The 23,981-nt window shown below is 45.4% G+C and overlaps 1 protein-coding gene across 1 annotated transcript in view; it reads left to right on the top strand.

Moving 5' to 3' along the window:
- The window catches only part of LOC306782244 (dolichyl-diphosphooligosaccharide--protein glycosyltransferase subunit STT3B-like), a 45,100-nt gene that overhangs the window by 14,265 nt on the left and 6,854 nt on the right, over positions 1-23,981 (top strand). The window contains exons 2-9 of the mRNA XM_079275514.1: positions 11,776-11,884; positions 13,809-14,096; positions 14,948-15,013; positions 17,144-17,243; positions 20,809-20,907; positions 21,512-21,658; positions 22,726-22,774; positions 23,538-23,692. Coding sequence (XP_079131640.1) covers positions 11,776-11,884; positions 13,809-14,096; positions 14,948-15,013; positions 17,144-17,243; positions 20,809-20,907; positions 21,512-21,658; positions 22,726-22,774; positions 23,538-23,692 — 1,013 coding nt within the window. The remainder of the gene's footprint in view (positions 1-11,775; positions 11,885-13,808; positions 14,097-14,947; positions 15,014-17,143; positions 17,244-20,808; positions 20,908-21,511; positions 21,659-22,725; positions 22,775-23,537; positions 23,693-23,981) is intronic.

The following is a 23,981-nucleotide window of genomic DNA, read 5'->3' as shown; positions in this document are numbered from 1 at the left end:
GCAAACGAACTGAAGGTGTGAAAACGCCCTGAAACACTGCAACAAAGTTTCAATAACTTTCAGTGACACAAGGAGTCACTTTTAAAGAGCAATACGGATGGCGAGGACACACGCACAGGCTCAGAGGCAGATTATCACATTTAATTTGCAATCAACCACACATAGAATGAGACTGCAGTTGTTTTGGGCTGTTTTGTAACTCCTCCAATTTCGATTTAAAATATGTAAGGGGCTTTTGACTTGCACTGGCATGCTTGGTGTTCAGGTGGCTAGCCAGAACCTCACTGCACACCACGCACTGTGGCTTTGGGCAATCTGCGTTGCCAATCCAAGTGAAGCCCAGACACAGATACTTTTCATCATATTGCCTCTTTTTTTTCCCCCAGTCATATTTCCTCTTTTTAACATTGACTCTGCGATGGGCCTATGTGCTCCCGATTTGTCTGTGCTATCCCTTCCTCCTTTTCGGTCTCCTCCGGCTCATCTTCCTCTGACTCTGGCTAGATTTTGTCTCCCGGTCTCTCCCCAACGCACCTCTCCGTTCCTCTCGCCTCTGATTCCTCGCTCGCTCTCGCTCTCTCTGTCCCTTTCCTCTTTTATGACTGATAGCATCAGATGTCCCATCTGACAGTTTCCCCGATTTCAGCCAGTTTAGCATATTTGCATGAATGTTGCTGAATGAATGAAGTTAGCTGTTAGCTGCACAAGCTAGGCTAGCTAGTGTATGTAAAAGAGCAGGAGCTGAAGTGCATTTATTTATTAAATTGTACGTTTTTTAATTTTTTATAATGCATGTAACCGAGCGTCTTGGGTTCGTGTATAAGGGCACTTATCATACAGTAGTAACTGGACACGAGACAGTCTGTTACATTCATGTTTTTATTTTGTGAAATTATATTTAATATTAATTATTACACCATTAGACCACCATTACATTTTTCCTCTCGGGCACCCCCTAGAGGCAGCTCGTGCGCCACACTTTGGGAATCCCTGCTCTAAAGGATGTTGGTGAAGGAGATAGCGTTGGTGGCTGTATTCCTCTGATAAAGAGATTAGAGGTGTCACAGTAACAATCTGATCTGTGTTGCTGATTGGATGCTGCTGAATCCTGGCTGGTGATCTGTAAGATCTCAGGTCGGTTAGCCTGTCTATCCAATAGAAGCATGCCACTTGGGTAGGAAATACTGCAGCAAATTCACCCTAATGAAATCCTAAAAAAATACAATACGGTGACTGGATGAACCATCTGTCAATCTAGCTCTTATCCTGGGCCGTTCAGGAGAAGAGTGAAGAGTTGTTCTCGTTCTTTGCTCTTCTTTCAATGAATAAATACTCCAGTTCTGCGATGATGCTTTTGCAGCTATGCTAACCTCGTTAGGGGCTGTGTTGTTTAGAACAAACGTCTTTGTCGATCCCGGTCCACGAGCTGTTAAGCAGCTTTTTAAAACCTAAATGGAAAGCGTCTCATCGAGCCCCCCCGGTCGATGGGGAGGCTTCGTCGAGAGCCGGCTGCGAACTCTTTCAGCCCGAGAGCCAAATGACAAATAGGACAGGCTCGCCCCAGAAGTCAGACTCATGGAAATCATTTGCCTCCTTCATCATGCGGGCAGCCTCCCACCATAGATGGAACCCGTGACCTCTAATTTAAGAAACAAAGCTCCAGGCCTCACAATGACTGCAAATGCTCTACTTGGCTCCTAATGTATTTGCATAGTTTTTTTTCCACAGTGTGGCCACATCGACCAACATGTTCATATTGGGAAAGTTTATACTTTTCTCTGCACTCCAATGACTCCATTAGTTTCAATGACTGGCCTTTAGCATCAGGACACATACGGCAGCAACCATTTCCCCCGCTATAGCTCTCAGGAGATAAGAGAGAAAATGAGCGGCCAGCTCGTCCCGCAAGATGCTAATAGTCAAAGAGAAAGCGTGTCGGTGATAGTCACATCAGTAATACGGTAAACAAGCAGGCCAAGGTTTCCTCGTCTGCATTTAATAGCCCACAGCGCGCACACACGCGCACACACACACAGACAGACCTGCTCATGATTTTCTGGTGGTATTGCAGAGGACACAGCAGTCACAGAATGGCAGTCCTCCGGGCCAAGGGCGCGGTGATGTGGAAGGGAATGGACTCATCGCTCAGTGGAAAATATCAAAGGCTCAAAACCCGTCTGCTGCCAGAGCACAACATTTGACAAACACATTGTGGACATGGACTCAATTTTGTAGATCGCAAAATGGCCATACAATTTAGTTTACCGAGTAACATTTGTGGATGTCTTGATGACATTTAGTATGTAAACACAGTTTAGTGTTACATAACTTGGGAAATCATTTCAGAGAAGGGCTTTATGACCATGTTGCCTCAGAGTAAACCTTAAAGGTACCCCAACATGACACGGCAAGTCACTCCTAAATGTTCCTTCAGACTTTCTGAAAGTAAAAGGAATTGTGTAGGATGCAAGCAAGTACTGCTGGTGTACCCACGCTTCATAACCCCCCGCTGACATGCAGGGTGAGTAATGGCACCGAGCCACTGGCTGAATGGAGGTCAATCTTTTGTTGCCGTGGCCGGTCAGTTTGTCTCCTCCGTCAGCCACCGCGGCAAGTAATTGGCCGTCAGCAGGAGATTCCGTTCAGCACCGAGACTCTGTTTTCACTTTGAACTCTTGAGAAGTGCCAGACAGAAGTCGGCGTTCTGCCCTGCAGCTACAGCACTGAAGGAATAGAGAACCGTTAAGAGGGAGCCACTGTGTGCACAGTCCCGATACAGAGGCCTGGGCTAAGGATAACTGCCGATAGCGAGGAGCGATCTGTTACCGCTGTTTGTTTGATACGCTGCATGCCTCACTGTGTGGAGGAGACTGGGATCATTATTTTATTATGCTGCATGCAGCAGCTCTGAGAGACGTAGCTTCAGTTGGTGGCTGTAACGAGTCAAAATCAGCCAGCTAACGATGAGGGCAAATGAGAAAAAAGAATCATGTAGAGCTCTATATACAGTCAGGGCCATAAGTGGACTGTGACACAATGTTTCTAATGGATTTGAAAGGAAGCAGGTGGTTGAAGTTGGCGGGCTGGTAGACCTGCATGCTCATTGAGTGGTCCGTTCTTTTTGTTTTTTTCCCCCAAAATAAAGTTTGGAGAGCCGGTCCGCCTCCCCACAATCCGCTCCCGAGGCACTCAGACGTGTCGAGCAGCTGGTCGGAGCAAGCGAAGCGTCTCCTCATTAAATATTCATCATGACTGCATCGGGCTGAGACATGTGGTGTTGTTAGGCTGTTAGTGCTTCTGACTGCCGCCGAAGATGAGCCCAAACCAAACCCTGTGAACTCTGCCTTTTATCAATGTCACTTCTAAAACGTAGATTATTTTATTCCTGAAAAGCGGTGTTATTTGAGTTTGGCTTTCTTCCTGTACTGTGCATCCCTTGGCTTAAATTGTCAAAGGTCAAACATTGTTAGAATTAATACAGTGCAGAACAGCTGCTTGAAATCCTGGCCGCACCATCTTCCCTCTCAGATTGCTGCTTCAGGACCTTTTTTTTTCTTCTGCCTCTTCGACTTGCTACAACACTCCAGAAAGACACGTTTCCTTAATGCATATTTGATAACGTCGCGCCTCTCCGGTCCAGGTCTCCAAGCTAACCAGTCTGTGAGGGAAGGGAAGCACTTCCAGAATGCCCTTTTAACGGTGTGTTTTCCCAATAACTTTATCTCTATCTATGAATTTCTACTTAATTACAACAGGTTGAACTTTGCATTGATTTCCCTAATTCAAATCTCCTTTTTAAAAGAGTCAGCTTTATATTTTTTGTGATGGTATTGAATTTAATGACTGCATCAAATTTGAATTGGTCAGTGAATAACTCTAAAAAGTGCCGTTTTCAGCGATGGATCAACCACAGTATGTCAGGACCGGCTTGTTTTGGAGTTCCTCTGCCCCCTAGTGGCCAGACATTGATCAGTGGAGCTTTAAGTTGTGGGCTCTCATCAGAAACCCTTCTGGACGTCAGAGTCTGGTCCACTTCCGTTTTTTTTGCTGGTGCGGTTTACGAGCTTAAATGTTGTCATGGCGCAAAATCCAACTTTCATTAGTAATAAGCAATATCACAACTTGATAAACACAATGTTATGTTTGCTTAGAAAAGGTGTAACAGAGGCAAACATGTCATGACCACGCCCATTTTCTGGTCCGGTCCGGTGCTAAATTTACACTGGCCTGACCCTACTGAACACCATGCAGATACAAACCTGTGACTCTCGGTTGTGCCGCGAGTCCACTTCAAAAACCAGACCGCAGAGCTTCATTACGAGATTACTACTCTGATATGAAATTGAACAAAGCCACTCGGGCTGGAACGGCGAACAAGATAAGGAATCAGATTAACATGACAAGATGAGAACGGTGACCACATTTTTTTTTTTTTTTTCTTTTTTTTAAAGGTGCTCTTCTGTTTCTCATCAGTTTCTGAAATGGACTTGAAGAGCAGAGAATCAGACCATGAAATAGGCTCGTAACTCGAATGCCTTTTTCTTTCAATAGCTTTTTTGAGGTGTGCTTGGTTTTAGCAACAAACTAAAAAAAGAGAGAGGACCCTTTGGAAACACACAGCTGGTAGCTCTAACAAAAAAAACATTCACTTTATTCACGGTGAGCCTTTCATCACTGATGGTTCTACTTCTCTGGCTCCCCAGATATCTAAAGCAAGTTTTCATGAGACGTGTGATGAAGTATCGCTTCCCTTTGGTCCCCTCGCCCATTGTGGGTGATTTAGAGAATGAATGAGGCTCACCACTGTCTCATCCGCTGCCTCCTCGGTGCAAACTGATCACAGGGTTTTGGGGGTCGATTTTCTTTTGGAAATAGTTTGATCTGATTGATTTGACATATGGAAAGCAAGGGGAACGTTGTGGGTGAGTTGGGCAATTGTTGGTTCCTACCTATACTCTCCCTCGGGTGGTGTTCTTTCATCAGCCAGTCAGACTCCCCGCCTGCCTCACCCCCTGTTTACCACAATATAGAATTTGTGGGATTTGGATGCCAGATTTTAATAAATGTTTTTGTGTTGAGTTTCCCGCCTCCCCTGGACTCTAAACCGGCTCAGTTTCAAACGTTTGACGGGGAAATACCACGAAAAAGTCACTTCTTAGTCACTTGTGCACATACATTTGGGTTTCTAGAGTGCCTGACAACCCACTAACTGAGACATAAGACGACCATGTCAGTTTTAGTTTTTTTTTGTGGGCTGTCTGTATCAGAAAACATGTGATTCAACAAGCCAATCAGATTTGGCTCTCCTTCCCATGTCTCATGCAGGCTCATTAGAATATACCCTCCATCGGAGTATCTCTGCCGACGGCTTGAGAACTACCTTTGCAAAGGTGCGCCGTCTTTTGTGGCGAGCAAATCTGAGCGGACTGGGCTTTGTGAGAAAAAGTGTTTTTTTTAAACATTAAATCATGTGATCATGTTCAAGTAGAAACCCAAAGTACAAATATGAACTTTGAAATGAGCATATGTCCCGTTTAACTTTTCTCAGCACTAAGCGTTATAACTTTCTCCAGATCCTCTGTTTTGACAGTTAGCGTTCAGACAGTTGGCTTCCGACCCTCTGCATTGAGTGACCGTGGGCACCGCTCGGTCCTCTGCTCTCTCTCCCCAGCCGACGTTTCGTATGGCTTTAATTAAGCGCTTGGAGACCAGCTTTCTCCCGTTGGGGTCAGTTACAGTTCTCCGCTGTTTCTTTAACGATACACATGTGTGAACACTTTTGTAATTTATATTTTTTTAATAGGCAGCAAAGCCAGATTACAAACTGTTATTGCATTTCCATTTATTTTCTGCGAGGCGTTCTGTGCCTGGTGTCTGTTCTTCCCCTGCACAGCCTCAGCTCACACATTCTTGTCTCATCATAATGAAACTCTCACCCCAATTCGATACCGCCGTAAAAGAAACAAAACAATAAATCCCGTTAGCAGCTTCAACATACACTCCTTTGTTGTTCTTTGATCGAGAAGTTAGCATGTTTGTTTAACACAAAGAGAATAAATTGGTGGAACTCAGATTAATCTACTTTGACCTGAAGGTCTGTTTGCCTGTGGACATTCAACGCTGGAACTCTATGAACTTTGGTTTAGCACCACAAACAAATAATCGGAAGGCTCCTCCTCTTAAATACCCGAGTCCTTTGTTACCGTTTGCATGATGATTTCTGCGACTTTATTATTAATCTCTGATGGTCCGCCTTAAGTTTCTCACCATGAACTCAATTTTACAAGGTTACATTCAAACTCCTCATGATAACATTATAATTTACCTGCAGGCTTGAATGCATCATAATGTAACTCAGTGCAAACTCCGTAGTTAGCAGTTAGCTCTGTTTTTTAGCCAAGCAGGACTGTGCTGCCCACCAGCTGCTAACGTTAACTAGCTCTCCTATCGATTACTACACAGATTTGTTGTTTACAATGTAGCATTATCAGGGAAATTTTCTCGGCGTTAGCCTTGAGCCTTGATCGCTACCTAATCGGTACCTGCGTTACTGTAGAAGAATCGAGGACAATCTCGTTGTTGTGAAGTGGAGCTTCTAATGACGACCAAGACACGTCTGGTTTTGAACGGAACACTTTACTTCCTGAAAACTGCAGTTTAACAACTGTTGGTGAACAGACCGCGCTCTTGCACCCGACATATACGTTAGGTTTTCACTTATCATTTCCTTTGTTGTCGTGAAGAAGCACGTATCATGCTACTTCCTGTCTCGTCACAGTAAAATCACTTCCGTTTTCATGCTTTTCACAATAAAAAACAATCAAACAATTTACAATACTAGTTTACATAATTATGGCATCGACTTGGTACCAAAGTATTGGTTCCCATGACATCCCTATCAGGGAATAATACGGCATATGTCAGAAATCCTTGCTCCAAACTCTACTCACCCCACTGCTCCCCTCTACATGTCTTCCTCCCTTCTTCTTTCTCTGTCGATCACATCTCGGCCATGCCTCAGAGCAGTTTACAAACCTAGAAGTCTTCAAGGACTGTGAAATTTAGGTTTCACTCAAAACTGGGCCAGTGGAGTTAAGAGACGATGATGATTTAGCAGATTGCTGTCTGCAGTTCCGGACAGATGGAGGCGCAGGAGGAGAGAGCGTCATCCCTTTCATGCCGGCCGCTCCCGCCGCATCAAGCATTCAGAGAGCCCTGACCAGTTGCACAACACGGCTGCTTCACAAGCCGGCACAGGCCAGATACGGCAGGTGAAGGAGAAGGAAAAAACAGAGGTTATTACGGTTTCTATCTATTTTGCCCTCAGCTTCTGACCCCTGTCCCACTCTACTCTGAGCATGTGGCCAGCCCTCTGCAACGGTGTGAGGCACACAATATGTTTTGGCCTCCAGCCCTGTGATGGTACGGAGCTATATATGGCTGCCTGTGCCAGGACGAGCTTCCTCTCAGGGATAATACAGACCAACTTGACTTTGACCGATGCTTCCTCTCTCGGCTCAGTTTCTCATCCTGACCCCAGGCTGAGCTTGTTAGCTCAATTGTCCTCTGCAGACAGAGCTCGTAGCAATACAGTGTTCTGTGTATTTCATATACTATAAAAATAAGTACTATGCCCAGGCTGACTGTTGAACATATATTGTTAATATCTTGGTATGATATGAAGCCCTGTAACGGTAGCTAGGTGACAGGTATTACACTTCCAAAATGTGCTGCTTAACAGCATGGTGACTTCCTTTTCACACGGTGATACAAATCTCGTTAGTGGTCCGGTAATTGTATTTAGGACAACAAATGCGGCAACTTGTTTGGCAATAGTGGCCAGTTACTGACCGCTTATCTACTGCTGTGTGACGTTATGTTTTTCACTGGTTCTTATTTCTAATCCAGTAAAGTTCTCCTCAGGCTATTTTTCCCACAGTTATTCGTGTTTCATGTTGTCCTCATTGGGAGTTCATTCCACCATCGAGGAGCCAGTACAGCAAACAGTTGCGACTTTGTAGAGCGGTCTTTCGTAGTGAGGGAGCAGCAAGCCGATTGGCTGCAGCAGAGCGTAGTGGACGGGCGGGGGTGTATTGGTTGACCGCGTCCCGGATGTAGGATATGCCTGAGCCAATTGCAGCACGGTAGCAAAGTACCTGTGTCTCGAATGGGATCGGACGCCACACGCCGCCTCTCCCGGCCTCGGAGAAGACGGCGCCACGGGTTGTCCCCGGGTGACTCTGCCCCTCTGTTCGGCTCGGCTCTATTGGCCACCCGCCACGCAGAGCGGTCGTTGGCGTGCACGCAGAGGAGAAGGGCTTGTTGTTATCAGGAATGATCAAAGCAGGGCGGTGACATCATCGTGTCCTGGAAAGAAGACCAAAGACGTATTTTATTATTATAGTGGACGGACTCTTAGTCCGTACTAATGCATATATAGATACAATTACTACTGTTGAGGTGAAATCCAGCTCAGAGATGTGCGTCACACCCTGAATGATTTCCCATATGCAGTGGCGGGCTGCCACAAGTGTTGCCATGGGGATTAATCCAAATGATGCTCGCACATTTTACTTCCACTCACTGCCTTGAGTGTGGGCCGGGCAACGTGTTACAGCGGTCCCACGTGTGGTGGAATAGATTCACCTTAGTGCAATAAAGCTTTCAGCTGCTACTCTGAATTATTTACAGACTTTAATTTGTCTAGTGACCGTCCACCGAGAATGATTGGTGTTTTTTTATTTAATTTTATTTTGCTGCAGTGCTTTGCTCCCCGAGACGTATTCATATTTAACCCAGAAGGCTGTCGCTAATGGACGCATAGCTCTGGATCTGAGGCTGGGTTTCAAACACAGTCTCTCACGCACGTGCCTGGTCAGCGATAGATTGAAGTGAAAAACTGTGAAGGACATTGACTTCTCTCTGTGGAATTGATTAATGCCGTCCTCAGTCTGACCTTTCTAAGAACTCAACTTAGCCTCACTCCCGTCTCAAGCTCCTAAAGTCTTTTTGTTTTCAAGTTGCGAACCTTGATCGGAGCCAGCAGAGCAAGAAATTGAAGCTCCAACTGGGATACTATTTTTCTTCTGTCCTCTCGGGCTGCGACTGTAAAAAGAAAAAGTAGAGTCATTCCGTCCATACAGGCAGGAATGAGAGCACCGAAGACTCAACGGAGTGTGTGTGTTTGTGTGTGGGGTGTAAGCTCAAACACCTGTGCAAGTACTCCCAATATAGCACTCGATCCTGAGGGGGCAGAGAGAGCCGTGTGCTGCAATCCATCCGTCAAATGTTCAGTGTTACATGAAGGGACAGTTTCGATTGATCAGTTTAACACTTGGTGAACAGCTCAGGGGACAAAGCAGACTAGCCGCTGGTGTATCAGCATGGCCTCTTCGACAGTAGCAGCACGGACGAGGCTGCAGTTGGACTGTTCTCTCAAACCCTCAGAGGCTGTGAATGACTGGAGAAATAGAAGACCGGGAGAACGTAGCGTGTGAGAAAGGAAGGGCAAATGTTGAGTTATATTCCTGGTGACTTCGGTTCTTTGTGTGAATGCAAATAGAACCTTGTCTACTTCCTACGCTGTTAGCCGAGGCTGTGGTCGAATGTGGAAGAGTGACGTTTGTGTCGCTTTCCCAGCAAATTGTCAATAAAGGCCTTCACACATCAGTGATGTGGCGAAAAATGCAGAAATACTCTCCCGAGAATATTATGTCTCTGGCCTTTTATTGTGAAAGGTAAGAGGGGAAGGAGCGGATCTGCGCTGCCTTTGTCAGGGAGCGATACAGTTTGACCTCTTGATCAGGACTACGCAGCCTCCATGTTATAACATGAATACAAGCACAACTCGACCCGTTCCACACAACGTGATTGGTCGATGCCTTTATTCAAGGTGCGAAAGCTCAGAAAAATCAACCTCGTTAAGAAACCAAATATGCCGCTTTTTGGTCGTGAAATATTCACGTTGTTGTGTAAGAGTACAAAAACTGTTGGAACAAATGTATTGACATGAATTAATCGCACGGAAATAAGGTTAAAGGCCTTTAACAGTGGTTGTATTTTCAGTAGTTCACTGTGTTTCTGTCAATTCCTAGTCCCTCGTAGACTAATGCTGGGCGATAACGCAATATGCGTTCGATGTATTTATGACCACACTACGTGGCCTTTCAGTCACATCCAGTTCAAATCTCTGTGCTGATGGAATCTCTAAAGCCAAACTAAATAGCTAGAATGCCAGTCTGATGCTCTTCTACTGTAGTTAGATTGTGAACTCCAGAGTATTACACAGCGTGGTTAGATTAAGTGCTCATCTGCAAACAATAATAGTATTATAGTTTGCATATACAAACAATACTATTAACCAGTTTTAGTTTCAACATCTCTCTTGTTGTCTCATCTAGGGCTCTCAGCTGATGTCTCCAGTTTTTTTATAATTGCAGCTCTGCATCTCTTCTCTCTGTGGCTCCAGCCTCCGTCTTGTCATTCTGCTGGTTGAAGTTCTTCTACAGTTCTTCATGTTGATGGTATTTCATCAGTTTGCCTCGGTGGTATTGCAACTGAAAGCTTTTTTCCCACGCTGTGACTTTGTTGTGACACAGTCACAACTTCCAACGTTGCTCACAGCCGGGACTTTGAAACGCCTTTTGTTGTTTCTTCTCAGCTCTGCAACTTTTAAACTCTTCTAAATACTCAAAGTGGAAGTTTGTTTGATGTCGACGGTTCCCTCAGCCCGCTCCGTCAGTGCGCGTTTGTTTGTGCTTTTTCAGCAGGTCAGCAGAGCCGCTTTGTTAGCCGTGTTGTTGCTCACGCCGTAAGGCTTACATGAAGGCTGAATGCACGCTAAAGTCAACTTGTGGGCTGCATTTGGTCACGTTATGTCCACACCGAACGCAAAGTGAATTTTCGCCTTGTGTTACTCGTGCAAGTTTGACCTCGAGATCGGAAGTGTACCTTTGCGTCACGCGCTCTAGATGCGCAGTAGAGGAGGAGGGGCTAACCTTCATGGATACCAACAACGTTTTACTGAATACGGTTGTATTCGGTGTGTCCAGGAGCCACAAGTCTGATGCTAAAATAACTACACAGTGATTCATCAAGCGATCTGAATTGAGGTCTGTCCGCAAGACGACAAGCAAACAAGCCCTCCGTTAAGATGAAGAGGTGTGTCGTGCTGTAATACATGGCGGGTTGGGTGGGAGGGTGATGATTTGTAGACACCGCTGACATGACAAAATGCCAATGTAAAGACACAAGCATGCTGCAACACTTTATTTTCCCTTCCCCGTGTGTCTGGGAAAGATCACTGCCCCTAACATACATACAACGATCCGCCCAGGAGACTGCCGTCTGCTTCACCATCAGAAGATCGATGGTGCGGTTGATGCTTTCAAACTGATCCTTTTTAAATCAATCCTCTGCTTCGTTTAGCTCTCCAGAGGCGACGTAAAGCTGGACCCATTTTTATTTTATTCAGGCCGCTGTGAAAACTGTCCGACCACAAAAGTTAGGTACACATCGAACAGAAAATAGTGTTGATTAAAAATATCTAAGATCTTAGATCTAATAATCTTAGTTATAAACTCTGCATTTGGACAATTTTTGCATTATATCAATTTCATTTGATTGAATTTGAATGTAAAAACCTGAGGAACCGAGCTTCCTTGCGTTGATGAGGCACTGATGTCCCCTGTAGCCGCTTCCGTTTTGGTTTTAGTGGCGTGCCATGTCTGACAGACCCCCCCCCCCCCCCCCTCTGCCTCTCTCCCACTGTTGTAGGTTCAACTACAGGTCGACTCACCACCTCACCACCAATGGCTTCTACGAGTTCCTCAACTGGTTTGACGAAAGAGCCTGGTACCCTCTGGGTAGGATAGTAGGGGGCACGGTGAGTGTTTCTTATGTTGTGTGTCGTGAGGATGGGGTCTGATTGTGCACATGTGTGTAGTGCCTTCTTTCCCTTGTCCTTATCCCCCATGAGTCGCATTACTGTATCAGTCATCCTCTTCAACCCGCTCTCAGCTACACGTCTCACACACTCCGTAAGCGAGTAGCTGGCTGGTCAAACGGCTCCTGGGGGAGGCAGGGAGTTAGCGGAGAGCACTGGGTTTGTCTCCATAATCGCCAGAGGACAGATGGACCGGGGTCACGTCATTACACCCCAACTCCTCTCTGAATGCTGATCTCCTCCTCCTCTATTTGCAGCGCTGCGTGTGATCTCTCTATTCGGGGCTGATGAAGGGAGAGCTATCGCGAGCTAATCTGTTCCACAGAGTGCACTTACGTTGCACATTAGCTGATGAAACCACAGCTTTTAGTACGCTGTTTTCACTGCAATATACAAGTCCTGCACCTCTCTATGGAAACGGCCCAACCACGGCTGGAGGTAGAGAGAACTCAAAAATGTTTATGTGCAGTGTAACACGACTACAATGCCATAAATCATATATTGCCATATATTAAATATTACTAAAAAACTGAGGCTACACGTGCCAAGTATATTTAATTGTTTACATTTTTACAACCTATACTTACAGCCTCTCCTGTCCTCTGTCACTGTGTCCAGAAGCCTGCAGATTCACGGGATTGTTATCAGGTGGCTGTTGCTCTCAGACGAGTTAGTCATGGCTTCCCAGTTGCGCTGAGGAGCGCAGAATTTAATGTTTTCACAAGTATCACAATTTTAAGCTTTGTTCTGCCTTTTCTGACGAAAGCATTCGTCACATGATGTGTTCAAGGACCGTCGGAACGCTGAATATTTGACGATAATAATCGTTTTTACGGCTTCTTGCTGTGACAAACCGTATAGTTTTGGCGACGGTTTAAAGAAAACATGCTTTTCGATCCCGCTGCTGTCCATCAAGGAGAGGGAGAGAGGTGCTGAGCAAAACTCCACCTTAAAGGTCAGTCCACCTTAAGTGTGGGCCAAAGTTGTCGCTAACTTCGGGACTAACCCCGTCCAGCAGTCCATCACAATCAATCAGTATTTACACTCCTACTCTAAAGCAACCCTTTGGCATCACATGTCACTGGAACGACATAAGGGACAAACAATGCTCTACTTAAGAAGCCACGTTATTACGCGAGTATCTTTCTATTGGAGCGTTTATTGAGACATTGTATTGAACATGTCTTGCCGTCAGTATTTAGTTCACTGATGCAAACCACAGAGGGGAATGTAAGTCTAAGCTGTCGGGTCAACAGTAATGGTTTTAAACAGCTGCTGGGAATCATTTGTACATGATTAAACATAATATGAGTTTGTTTTCATTTTTTGGAGTCAGCTATAATTTGAACATGAAGCACCGAACTGCAAACAAAAGGTGAAGTTTCCATTCCTCTCTTTGGTTTGGACTCTGCGTAGCTTTGTCCGCCTCTACTGTCGTTTTCGATATGAAGAAAACTCAAATATGCTTTGTTTTCTTCAAAGATTGTTTAGTGCGCTGGAAGTTCAGTAACGTTCGCTGCCATCACAACTTTGGTTGTGGAGGTGATGATGATGCCGGCTGGTAAAAGCCCATCTTCTTTCCAGGGCCTCTGTGAGCTACGTAGCAACAAGCTTGTTGCGTGGTTATTATGGTTATATTTAGTTTTATTTATTAAATAAATGATGTCGGTCACAGCAGTGGAAAGATGCTTAAAGCAGCATTTTTCAGTCTGCAGTATTGGTGCTGTTCTTATCACATCACATGCATATTACATGAGAGCAGAGATGAAAACGAGATCTTTTTCGGGGGCCTTTATTGATGACACTTGACTCCTCACTTCACCGCACACTTCCTGTCTCATCTTCCCATCCCTCCTCCCCCCAGGTGTACCCAGGCCTGATGGTCACGGCGGGCCTCATCCACTACGTGCTCAACCTGCTGAACATCACCGTCCACATCCGGGACGTGTGCGTGTTCCTGGCGCCGGTGTTCAGCGGCCTGACCTCCATCTCCACCTTTCTGCTCACGAAGGAGCTGTGGAACCAGGGGGCGGGGCTGATGGCGGCCTGCTTCATCGCCATCGTCCCCGGCTACATCTCCCGCTCCGTGGCCGGCTCCTTCGACAACGAGGGCATCGCCATCTTCGCCCTGCAGTTCACCTACTACCTCTGGGTATGTATTTTACATCTTTACTGCATGAAGTTAAACCTCCATGTAATACTAGATAAAGGCACTGGTAGGAGAAAAGGCCGCGGCAGCATTATCCTCATTCAATCATGTGATCTCGTAAAGCCAAGTGTTCATTTAAGATGTTTCTTAATGTTAGGAGCAGCTAATCCAACGAGCAAATGCATGTCATTAACATACACAAGAGGTTCCAGTGTCTCAATCGTGATGTGTATTAAAGTCAGGAGGACATGGTACAGGTTGTTTGATTATAGGCGTATTACACACACACAGATGTGACCTTCCTCTGTCCGCTTCTACTCATTTATTCATCCCACTGGTCCTCAGTGGTTTGTGCATGTGGCTATAATGGCTAATGTTATTAACGGACTAGCATAACCTGGTTTACATTAACATTAACCCTTGTTTCCATAGAGGCTATTAAATCACACAGGACAGAATGAGTTTCATAACCGTCTCTAGTGGTTGCATCCATTCCCATTCCTTTCCCTACCCCAGCTCCCCCTTTCTCCCTCGTTTCCGTCAATCCAGCACATCTCCAATTTATCCAATCTCCTCCAGCCAGCAATGGCGGCTCCCACCCGGGCCTTCGTTAAGTCGGGCCTCGTTAAGCCCTCGTTAGCCGCCCTCGCGCAATGTAACGCTATGTAGGACGCGGCGCTCCGCTTTGTGCAGGTCGTTAACGAGGGAAACATGATTAATAATTCAGACAGTTGTGTCTGAAGGAGCCAATGCTCGAGGCAAAACAGTGAACGGAGCAGCTCAGCTTAGTGTAAGCATATGATGTATATTCGACTCTGTGTGTGTTGGTTAACGCTCTGCTATGTGAACTACAGGTGAAGTCGGTGAAAACGGGATCTGTCTTCTGGTCCATCGGATGCTGCCTCTCCTACTTCTACATGGTGAGAATACACAAAAACCTCCAGCTTCACGTTCATGACTTGCAATACATGGAAATAGCTTCGATATCGCCCTTTGTGTTTGTCAGCATGATGCCAGAACAAACAGCAGGGTTTTCCCTTTTTAAGACTTGGACATTGCGCAGATCCTGAGAGTCCAACTTATGTTTTTGGTTGTGTGTTTGCACAGAATATAAACAAAAGTTTACATTCTAATGTCTGGGTGTTGTTAAGAATTGAAGTTCTAGGACAATATATCGTTTCAATAAAGGTAATTCTTGTGACAGGCTGACTACATTCATGTCCTATCTGACACTTTAAACCTAACGCAAAATGTGAATCGGAGTCATAAACTCGAGGGAGAGCACTGTGTAAATTCCACATCGACTCTGAAACACAGAAACCGGGCCACTCACAGATGGCCATCAAACTGTGTTTGCCTCACAAATTCCCTCAGACAGAAAAAACCTAAAAACAAACAATTGGAGAAGCCTTTTCTTTACCCACCGATCGTTCAGCCAGAGTGGGGTGAATCTGCGATGAGTCATTTGAACGCCTCGCGCTATACGCTGCGGCGCCTTTTGTCTGGCAGTTGCTCACCGACCGGGGAGTTACACAACACTTGGAGACAGTGAGCACAAAGATTGAAAAGGTGTGTGTGTGTGTGTGTGTGCCTGCCTTTTGGGGGACTGACAACATAATGTGAAGAATAGCAGTCTTAACGCTGTAGCTTACACAGCCACCTTTCAGTTCCCAGCCCACAGGGACTCGTGGGCCGGGCATAATACTGATTATGTGCTGCGGCTGAAAGCGCCGCACGGATTCAGCAGAGATCAGAATCCCATTATGACAAGACGCAGTAAACTAAGTGTGTGTGCTCACCTGACTTCTGTCAGGTGAGCATTTGCATGCCTTAGACCAGGGGTATCAAACTCCCGGCCCGCCACGTCATTTTATGTGGCCCGTGACTCCGTCAGCACAAAAACAAAAAAATAACTTTTTTTTTTCTTTTTTTTTTTAAAAAGTTAGACTTGATAATAAAAATATCCCCATAGTCGAAATTATGAGATAGAAAGTCATAACTATGATAGAAAGTCATAATTCCGAGATAGAAAGTCAAAACTATGATAGAAAGACACAATGATGAGATACTTAAACACAGAAGCAGCTCTTTGGCTGGTTACTGTACATTTGAAATGGAAATGTATTGCGAGTACATTGAAGACTTTAAACGTGACTTTAAAACACATGAAATACTTCATGTCAGATTGTGCAAACGCACCCTTGAAAGGATTTTAAGCTTTGAACAAAGTTAATGTAATAACTTGTGTTTGATATTTGTCTTTGTTATTTTCTTCAATAGTTTGATCTTTGATAGAGTAATGTGGGTTTCTTAACCCTAAATTAAAATGATTTATGTTATAATAACAGAAATGTGCTTAAATATATGTTTACATTTATATAACTGCATGTACAATATTTTTACACTTGAATAAACAATAATCAAATGCAGAGAGTTATGTACTAATATGTTAGGAGTAGTTACATTTACACAGTCTTACATTTACAACCGGCCCTTTGAGGCCGACCGTGATGCTGATGTGGCCCAGAGTGGAGATGAGTTTGAGACCCCTGCCTTAGACTGTGTATAGAAGAAGGGGACTGAGTCATCGCGGCGTCACACATTGGTTTGTGGTGTGAACAGAAGTGATAATATTTGAACGTTGGATAATGCTGTTGCACGGTAGTCCCGCCCTAAAGCATCCCCTGCTTTATGGTCTGTTTGAGTCTAAATGGACCATCATGTACTAAATGAACATCATGCTGTATTGAAGAAGACTTGAAACTAGAGATTGAGACATAAACTCATGTTTACAATGTTTACTGAGGGAATAAATCAAGAGACAAGTAGAGTCATTTTCTATAGACTTCTATACAACCAGAGGAGTCGCCCCCTGCTGGCTACTAGAGACGATGCTAATTTTGAGACCCTATCGCACTGGCTTCCCTCCTCAGAACCAGAGCCGCCTGGTGCATACCATATATTACAAATTGTTACACCCGTTCATTAACAACAACTGTTGCCGAAGATCCAGCTAACTTGAAAATGCTGTCGTCTTCTTCGTCCCACAGGTGTCGGCTTGGGGCGGTTACGTGTTCATCATCAACCTTATTCCCCTTCATGTATTTGTCCTGCTTCTTATGCAGCGCTTCAGTAGGAGGGTCTACATAGGTGAGATGCAGCACACACACACACACACACACACACACACCTTTTATATGGACATGAATTCAAGGACATAAACAGAAGACTTGAGGGGACAACAATTCTGCTCATTTGACATTCAGTGTAGCACATCCAGGATAAACAGCCAACTTAAAGGTCAGCAGCTACACACACACACACACACACTGTGCGTGCAGAGAAAAATACACACCGTCATGCAGGGTGCACTGACAACAGAGTAGCTTGTTATTCTTTGTCATGTGTGCACTGTACATACACTTACTGATAATGAACATCAATCTACCAGCCGTTGTGTCTGTAATGAGTCGGGTTTACACAAACCGCCCAGGGGAGGAAAAGAGAGGCGAAGGGATAAAAGCAAAAAAAAGATTAAAGCTGTATTTCCTTCAAAGAGCTCGCCTCGTCGCACAGTCTGAACTCGCCTTCACCGATCACAAATGTAGTCCTGGCCCAGGGCTCACCGCTCCCCACTGATGCTGCAACACCAAACTATTGTTTCAGATCCAAACGATAACCGCACACATGCTGTACCAGATCATAATCCAGTGGAAATAACGACTCATCGAGGCAGTAAAAAGTCCACAACCGGGCGAGGTGAGGCTGGCAAGAAAGTTGTGAGATGTGGAAACAAAGGACTGCTAGAACTTCGGTACAGAGGAAGTCGAGCGAGGGAGACGAGACGAGACGGGCGACCCGTGGATTCTTCGTCCTCAAATAGGATTATTGGCGAAATGAATAATTTAGCATCGAGACGACTTTTCCCATCTCTCCCCCTGCCTCCTTTCTGAAGACCAGCACAGCGCACTCTGCCTACAGCGACACAGTAATTGAGTTCGTTCAGAGTTGTAATGGCTCACCGCTCTCCGTGATGCATACCTCGGCCCGTGATCCGGAGTCCGGTCCGTGACCCGCTGTCTCGCACCGGCCCTCTCTCGCTCCATCTTCCCCCGTCTAATAGAGCACAAATACCGTCATGAAATCCAACTGGAATTTCATTATCTCACCAGCAGCACAGAAAACATGGAATAGAAACTCCTCTGACGGATACGTCTGCTCTCTAATGGGCCTCAGCTTGGCTGCTGGTTCCCGGCACCAGCTCGGGTCGTCTCATCGTTCAGCGTCAAGATAACAGGTGCCATGTGGTTTTGATCAAATAGGCCGATTCGGGCTAGCAGTAGCAGGAGAAAAATAATTAGATTAGACCTGATGAGTGGTTATTATTTAATTTTTTTGAAGTGTAGTTTGGATGCAACCGAACTTGTAGACATCCTCAAAGCTACGAGCTTCCTAAAGGAACTTTCATTTTGTGTTGATTCTGGCGGTCCCTGTCAACCACAGTGGTAGTGTTGCCGAGCACCAGATCCATTTAGAAAACCTCATTTTACTGCAGCAGGGTGTGACTGTCTGGTCTGCCCCGCTCGGTCCTGGTTCTGGTCCTCCCGTGCCTCCCTTCCCTACAGCGGGCCCAGCCATACGACATGGGCCGTATTCCTCACAGTAACTTGAAGTAACTGCTTAAATTACACACATGACCAGTTCTAGATTATGCCAGGTTTCAGGCATCTTTAGCTTTTTACCTACAAATCAAAGTGGAGTAGCCAGAAGGTGAATGACAAACAGCTGCTTTGGGGAGCTAGGGTAACAGTTTATTATAGTAAAAAAAAAAGGTGCTGTGATACAATACTCACTGCCACTGCAAATCTATCTGACAGTGTCATCTTTTTCCAACCCTAACCTGCTCCGGCAGCCCTAATAATGATGTCATCATCAGAAGACTGCCATTGAAGGAAAGAAGTGATTGAGTCAGAAACAGAGGAACTTTGGATCTGCTGCTTTTAAATGTACAAAACAGTCTGTGGGCTTAATTCTCCCCTCTCTCTGTTCCCTCCCTCCACACGTGTCAAGGCAATGAGATCAAAATTGCTTGAAAGTCTGTGTCGTTCCAACAGAACAGCAGGCTGTTTTCAACAAGCACGGACACAACAAAGACATCCACCTTCTGGTGTAGCACCAATAATAATCACGTCTACTTGTGAAGAGAATTGAGGTTTGGTTCTATGCCCAGACTCAAATTGGGGAGGATTTTTATTTCTTTCTTTTCCTCCACACACAGTGAGTTTATCTAAAGCCCAGCTACGGATGAACCGCAAAGAACGGAGTCTTGCTCTTATTTCAGAGTGACGAGCACATCCTCCGTCCCGTGGCTCAGCGTGGATTGATAATTGCCTTTAATGTTCTGCTTTGACACATTGGTTATTTAAAGGTAACCTGTAACAGCAATTCACTGTCAAACTTAAGCAGAAATCGGCTTGAGGCCCAAAAGCACTGAAAGCGTCTAGAGCGCAAATTTGCAGTCGACCCGTTGTTTCACATGGTTGAATATTCGGCGCGTGTAAAAGTGGTTTTGGCGCCTCTGCTCTGATGGTTGAGCGTCGATGAGGACCCAGCGACCAAAGCCTTATTTTCCTTATCTTTGCAGCTGCAGCCCCAGTTTAGAGAGCGCTAAAGGAATAGATGGGTGAGGATTAATCCCCAGAGGACCATATCTTATGAACCACTCCAAAAGAGTGATGCATCTTCCATTTAGTGGATGTGACATATTTTTGTCTTAAGCACACCGGGCTTTCCCGGGAGGGGGTCTTAAAGAGAAAGGCGCTAAAACGGAGCGTTTCAGACCAGAGTGAGTAGAGGTATATTCAGACAGACCGTAGGGTTAATAATCATTATGTCATGTGAACATGTTCCAGTAGAAACCCGTCTGAGCTTGATAAGACCCCTTTAATGAAGCAGTGCAGACCTACAGACTGCTTCAAGTTGTTATGAACACTAAGTGCAGCGTGTAGACACACAGGTGGTCGGAGTCAATATCAATATAGCAATGTTCTATTTATGTACGTCTCTTGCATGTAATACGACTCTGCAGCTCGTCCGAGACAACTAACCTTGTTATGTCAGTGCTGTGCTTGTCTGGAGGCCTTTGTCACTGGAGCCGTCTTTGTCTTCCTCCTTTGAAACAGTTTTCAGGTGTCTCAGCGAGCCTGCTGTGGTTGTGCCGTCAACTATAAAGTGTGCAAATCGTTTGAACTCTGACGTCTGACGTCTGAAGTCGGCTATTAGACCGTCTGTCACGATTTAGGCTCAGAATGCAATTTGCTCCATGTACTGCATCAAGGACTTTGTGAGGCTGTGACTGGGGGGAGGGTCCTAGAATCACCAACACTGCATGTGTGCATTGTGTTCTTCCTTATTTCATCTTTTGTAGAATTGATCAAATTGCTGGTGTGTGTGTGTGTGTGTGTGTGTGTGTGTGTGTGTGTGTGTGTGTGTGTGTGTGTGTGTGTGTGTGTGTGTGTGTGTGTGTGTGTGTGTGTGTGTGTGTGTGTGTGTGTGTGTGTGTGTGTGTGTGTGTGTGTGTGTGTGTGTGTGTGTGTGGTAGGTACACGAAAGCGTCACGGGAAAAACCCCACCTGACATAAAAACATAGGCTCGGCTCGGGACAGTCCCATAAGCAAGTGGTGGCTTCTCTTGAACTGCTTCTTTCTCCCTCCAGCCTACAGCACCTTCTACATCATCGGCCTGGTCTTGTCCATGCAGATCCCCTTCGTAGGCTTCCAGCCAATCAGGACCAGTGAACACATGGCTGCAGCAGGTCAGTAACAGTAACCTGTGGTCTGGGTGGGAAGTGCCAATGATTTGTGTGCAAAAGCTACATATAACCTGCACCACTCTCACACATGAAAGTCTAGTAAGACCAGAGTGGAGAGGAGGAACATTTACAGCATGCAACAACCCTTTCAATGCACACACGGGCATGTCAGTGTTGGTTTAAGACGTGCACCTGTCCCTTCTAGTAGCAATGCTTTGTTTAAATTGTCCAGTGGAGCTCGTATAGATATCCATATCAATCCATAAATGCAATGAGTTTGTCATGATGATGAGTTAATCCTGGACCGTTCATTCTCATTACATCAGTGCCCACGGCAGCTTGACAGTGCCAGTGTTGCCGTGGAGGACGATGACAGTGAAGTAGACATAAAGTCAAAGTGCAGACTCGGATATTGCCAGCAGAGAAGCCTTAAATCATGCAGACATGCACAATACCGAGACATCTACTGTTGTTAACACTCATTTCTTTATGGAACCTAATGGGTTCAAATGAGAAGCATGCTGAAAAGGGCTGCGATAGATAACTGAGAACTATATTTACTGCTTGAACCATGATTATATTTCAAGTGGTCTTTGTGTCTCTGCAGGGGTGTTTGTGCTGCTTCAGGTCTACGCCTTCCTGCAGTACCTGAAGGACAGACTGACCAAGCAGGAGTTCCAGACCCTGTTCTTCCTGGGAGTCTCTCTGGCTGCTGGAGTGGTGTTCCTCTCCGTCATCTATCTGACGTACACAGGTCGGTTCACGTCGTCTCCCAGAAAGTGAAGCGACCCCAGTTTTTGCTTTTTCCTATTCCACTCCGTCCAGCGGGTCTGGATCCAAAGCTGGATCTGCCCACCACACCGTTGCTGTGCTCACAGTAAAGCTGACTGGTCCCCCGGTTCCACGTTCAATAGAGTCTGAGAATGTGCAGCGCAAAAGTAATGACTAATATGGATTTACATTTTCAGTTTGCTGCAAAGGGAAGAAAGAAACAAAGCTGTGTACACAACAGCTTTACTCTGTGTTGTACCTCATGTTGTTTGTTTGATTCTTTTGCATTGAAATGTGGAGTAACAGTTGTTCTGATTGTGCGGTTGGTTGAGAGTTATGGTTTTAAATAGACGTTGAACAATTCACAAAAGAGCTCTTTCTATAGAGATAATCGGCCTGCATTATACTGATGAGCTACAGTCATTACCTAAAACATCTGGGCACTGTAGTTTTTAATCGAAGTTATCCTGCGGTTGTTGAATCCGTGTATTTTTTGGGGACTATCTTCAGCGGTGGATTAATGAACATTTCAGGCAGCAGGATGATGTATGTGAGGTTGAGTCGAGATAGACTACAGTGTGTGTGTTCATGGTAATGAAGGAGCATGTCGGCCAGTGCAACAGTGTGGCTCACTGATGTGTTTTTAATAGTTTGGGGACAACAAAGGAGCCCCATGTCACAGAGGAAGAAGATGTATCAGGCTTTGACACACACACACACACACACACACACACACACACACACACACAGTGTGCTGACAGTAAGAACATCAGCAGGCTTATCCTTTTAAGAAGCCAACATCATACGTGTATTATCCGTGTGTGTTATATGAACACCTGCTAGTGGTGATTCATCGTTGCACACGCCGAGCCGCGCTGACAGCAGGTCGGCCGCCGGAGAGAGTTCATTACGGCTCATCACGTGCGGTCATCATGTGATTGATACATGCAGGAGGAATGTACACAGACCGCTGTGTGTGTGGGCGGGTTAGACGCCTACTTGTTTAGGTGGACTGTGAGTGTATTCTAACCGTGTGTGTTTCACCCTCAGGGTACATCGCTCCGTGGAGTGGGCGCTTCTACTCCCTCTGGGATACTGGGTAAGTCCTCCCAGCTGATGTCTTGTAGTTTTGCACTGGACACAGAGCCGTAGAGCAGAGCTGATGATAATTAGATTTGAATCATGCACGGTAGCACGTTTGCTTATAAATCTGTTGAACTGTACGAGACAGGAAGTGGCGAAAGATTTTTCTCCAGCTTGTCTACTGGTTGATTTATTCCAACTTAAGTCCAACTTTTGATTTAGTCCGTTTAATAAACACGTGCCCGGGATAATGATTTAGAAAGCTGTGACCTATTTCTACCTTTAATTGTTTTTAAGACCAATCAAATGCATACCAAGAGGACTGCACTAAATATTCTCATGGTCACGGAGTCCGTCAGCCCCATCATAACATAATGAACTAGATTCTTGGACAATGCTCCGTTCTCCCGTCCCGGATCTTACAGAAAAGTCAGACTGCAGCATCAGCTGTAAAACCCTAAAACTCACTGAGTGCATGTGAGCGTATGTCTGTGTGTTGGGTGCACACGCCCGAGTATTAGTTTTTAAAGGGACTTGCTGCAGTGCAGTAAAAGTAATCGGGTGACAATCGGACCCAAGATAACGGACATCGGCCAAACTACATTCCTCTCCCACTTTCAATGAGAGGGGTTTGTTTTAGTGGAAAACAACCAACATATTATCATTTATCTTATTTCACACTAACGATACATTCACACAGTAATACTGTCGTTCTAAAGACCTTTACCGTACTCTTTCTATGGCGTCTGACTTTTGTCTCTCTTCCACGTCATCCCCAGCTATGCTAAGATCCACATCCCCATCATAGCGTCAGTCTCTGAGCACCAGCCCACCACCTGGGTGTCCTTCTTCTTCGACCTTCACATCCTGGTCTGCACCTTCCCAGCAGGCCTCTGGTTCTGCATTAAGAACATCAACGACGAGCGCGTCTTCGGTAAGAGCCGAGTCCTTTAGATTCCATCGGACTGTGACGCAGCAGTGACGTATAAGGCGGCATTGGTTGAGTGTTTGATGGTGTTATTGTGGTGGAGATGGAGACTATGAACTTTAGAGTACCATCAAGAACAGTGACATTGTAAATCTTACTTTAACTACATTGCTGTATGTTTTATATTTGATCATGGAAGTTCATTCTTGGCCTTGCAAACCGTACAGCAGATGGAACTTATTCCAAATATGGTAACTTCCGTTCACTGGTTGCAAAAAACAACAACATGACGACG

The sequence above is a fragment of the Melanostigma gelatinosum genome, assembly GCF_949748355.1.
Source record: "Melanostigma gelatinosum genome assembly, chromosome: 9".
NCBI classification, from domain to species: domain Eukaryota; kingdom Metazoa; phylum Chordata; class Actinopteri; order Perciformes; family Zoarcidae; genus Melanostigma; species Melanostigma gelatinosum.
This window is presented reverse-complemented; position numbering and strand designations above follow the sequence as displayed.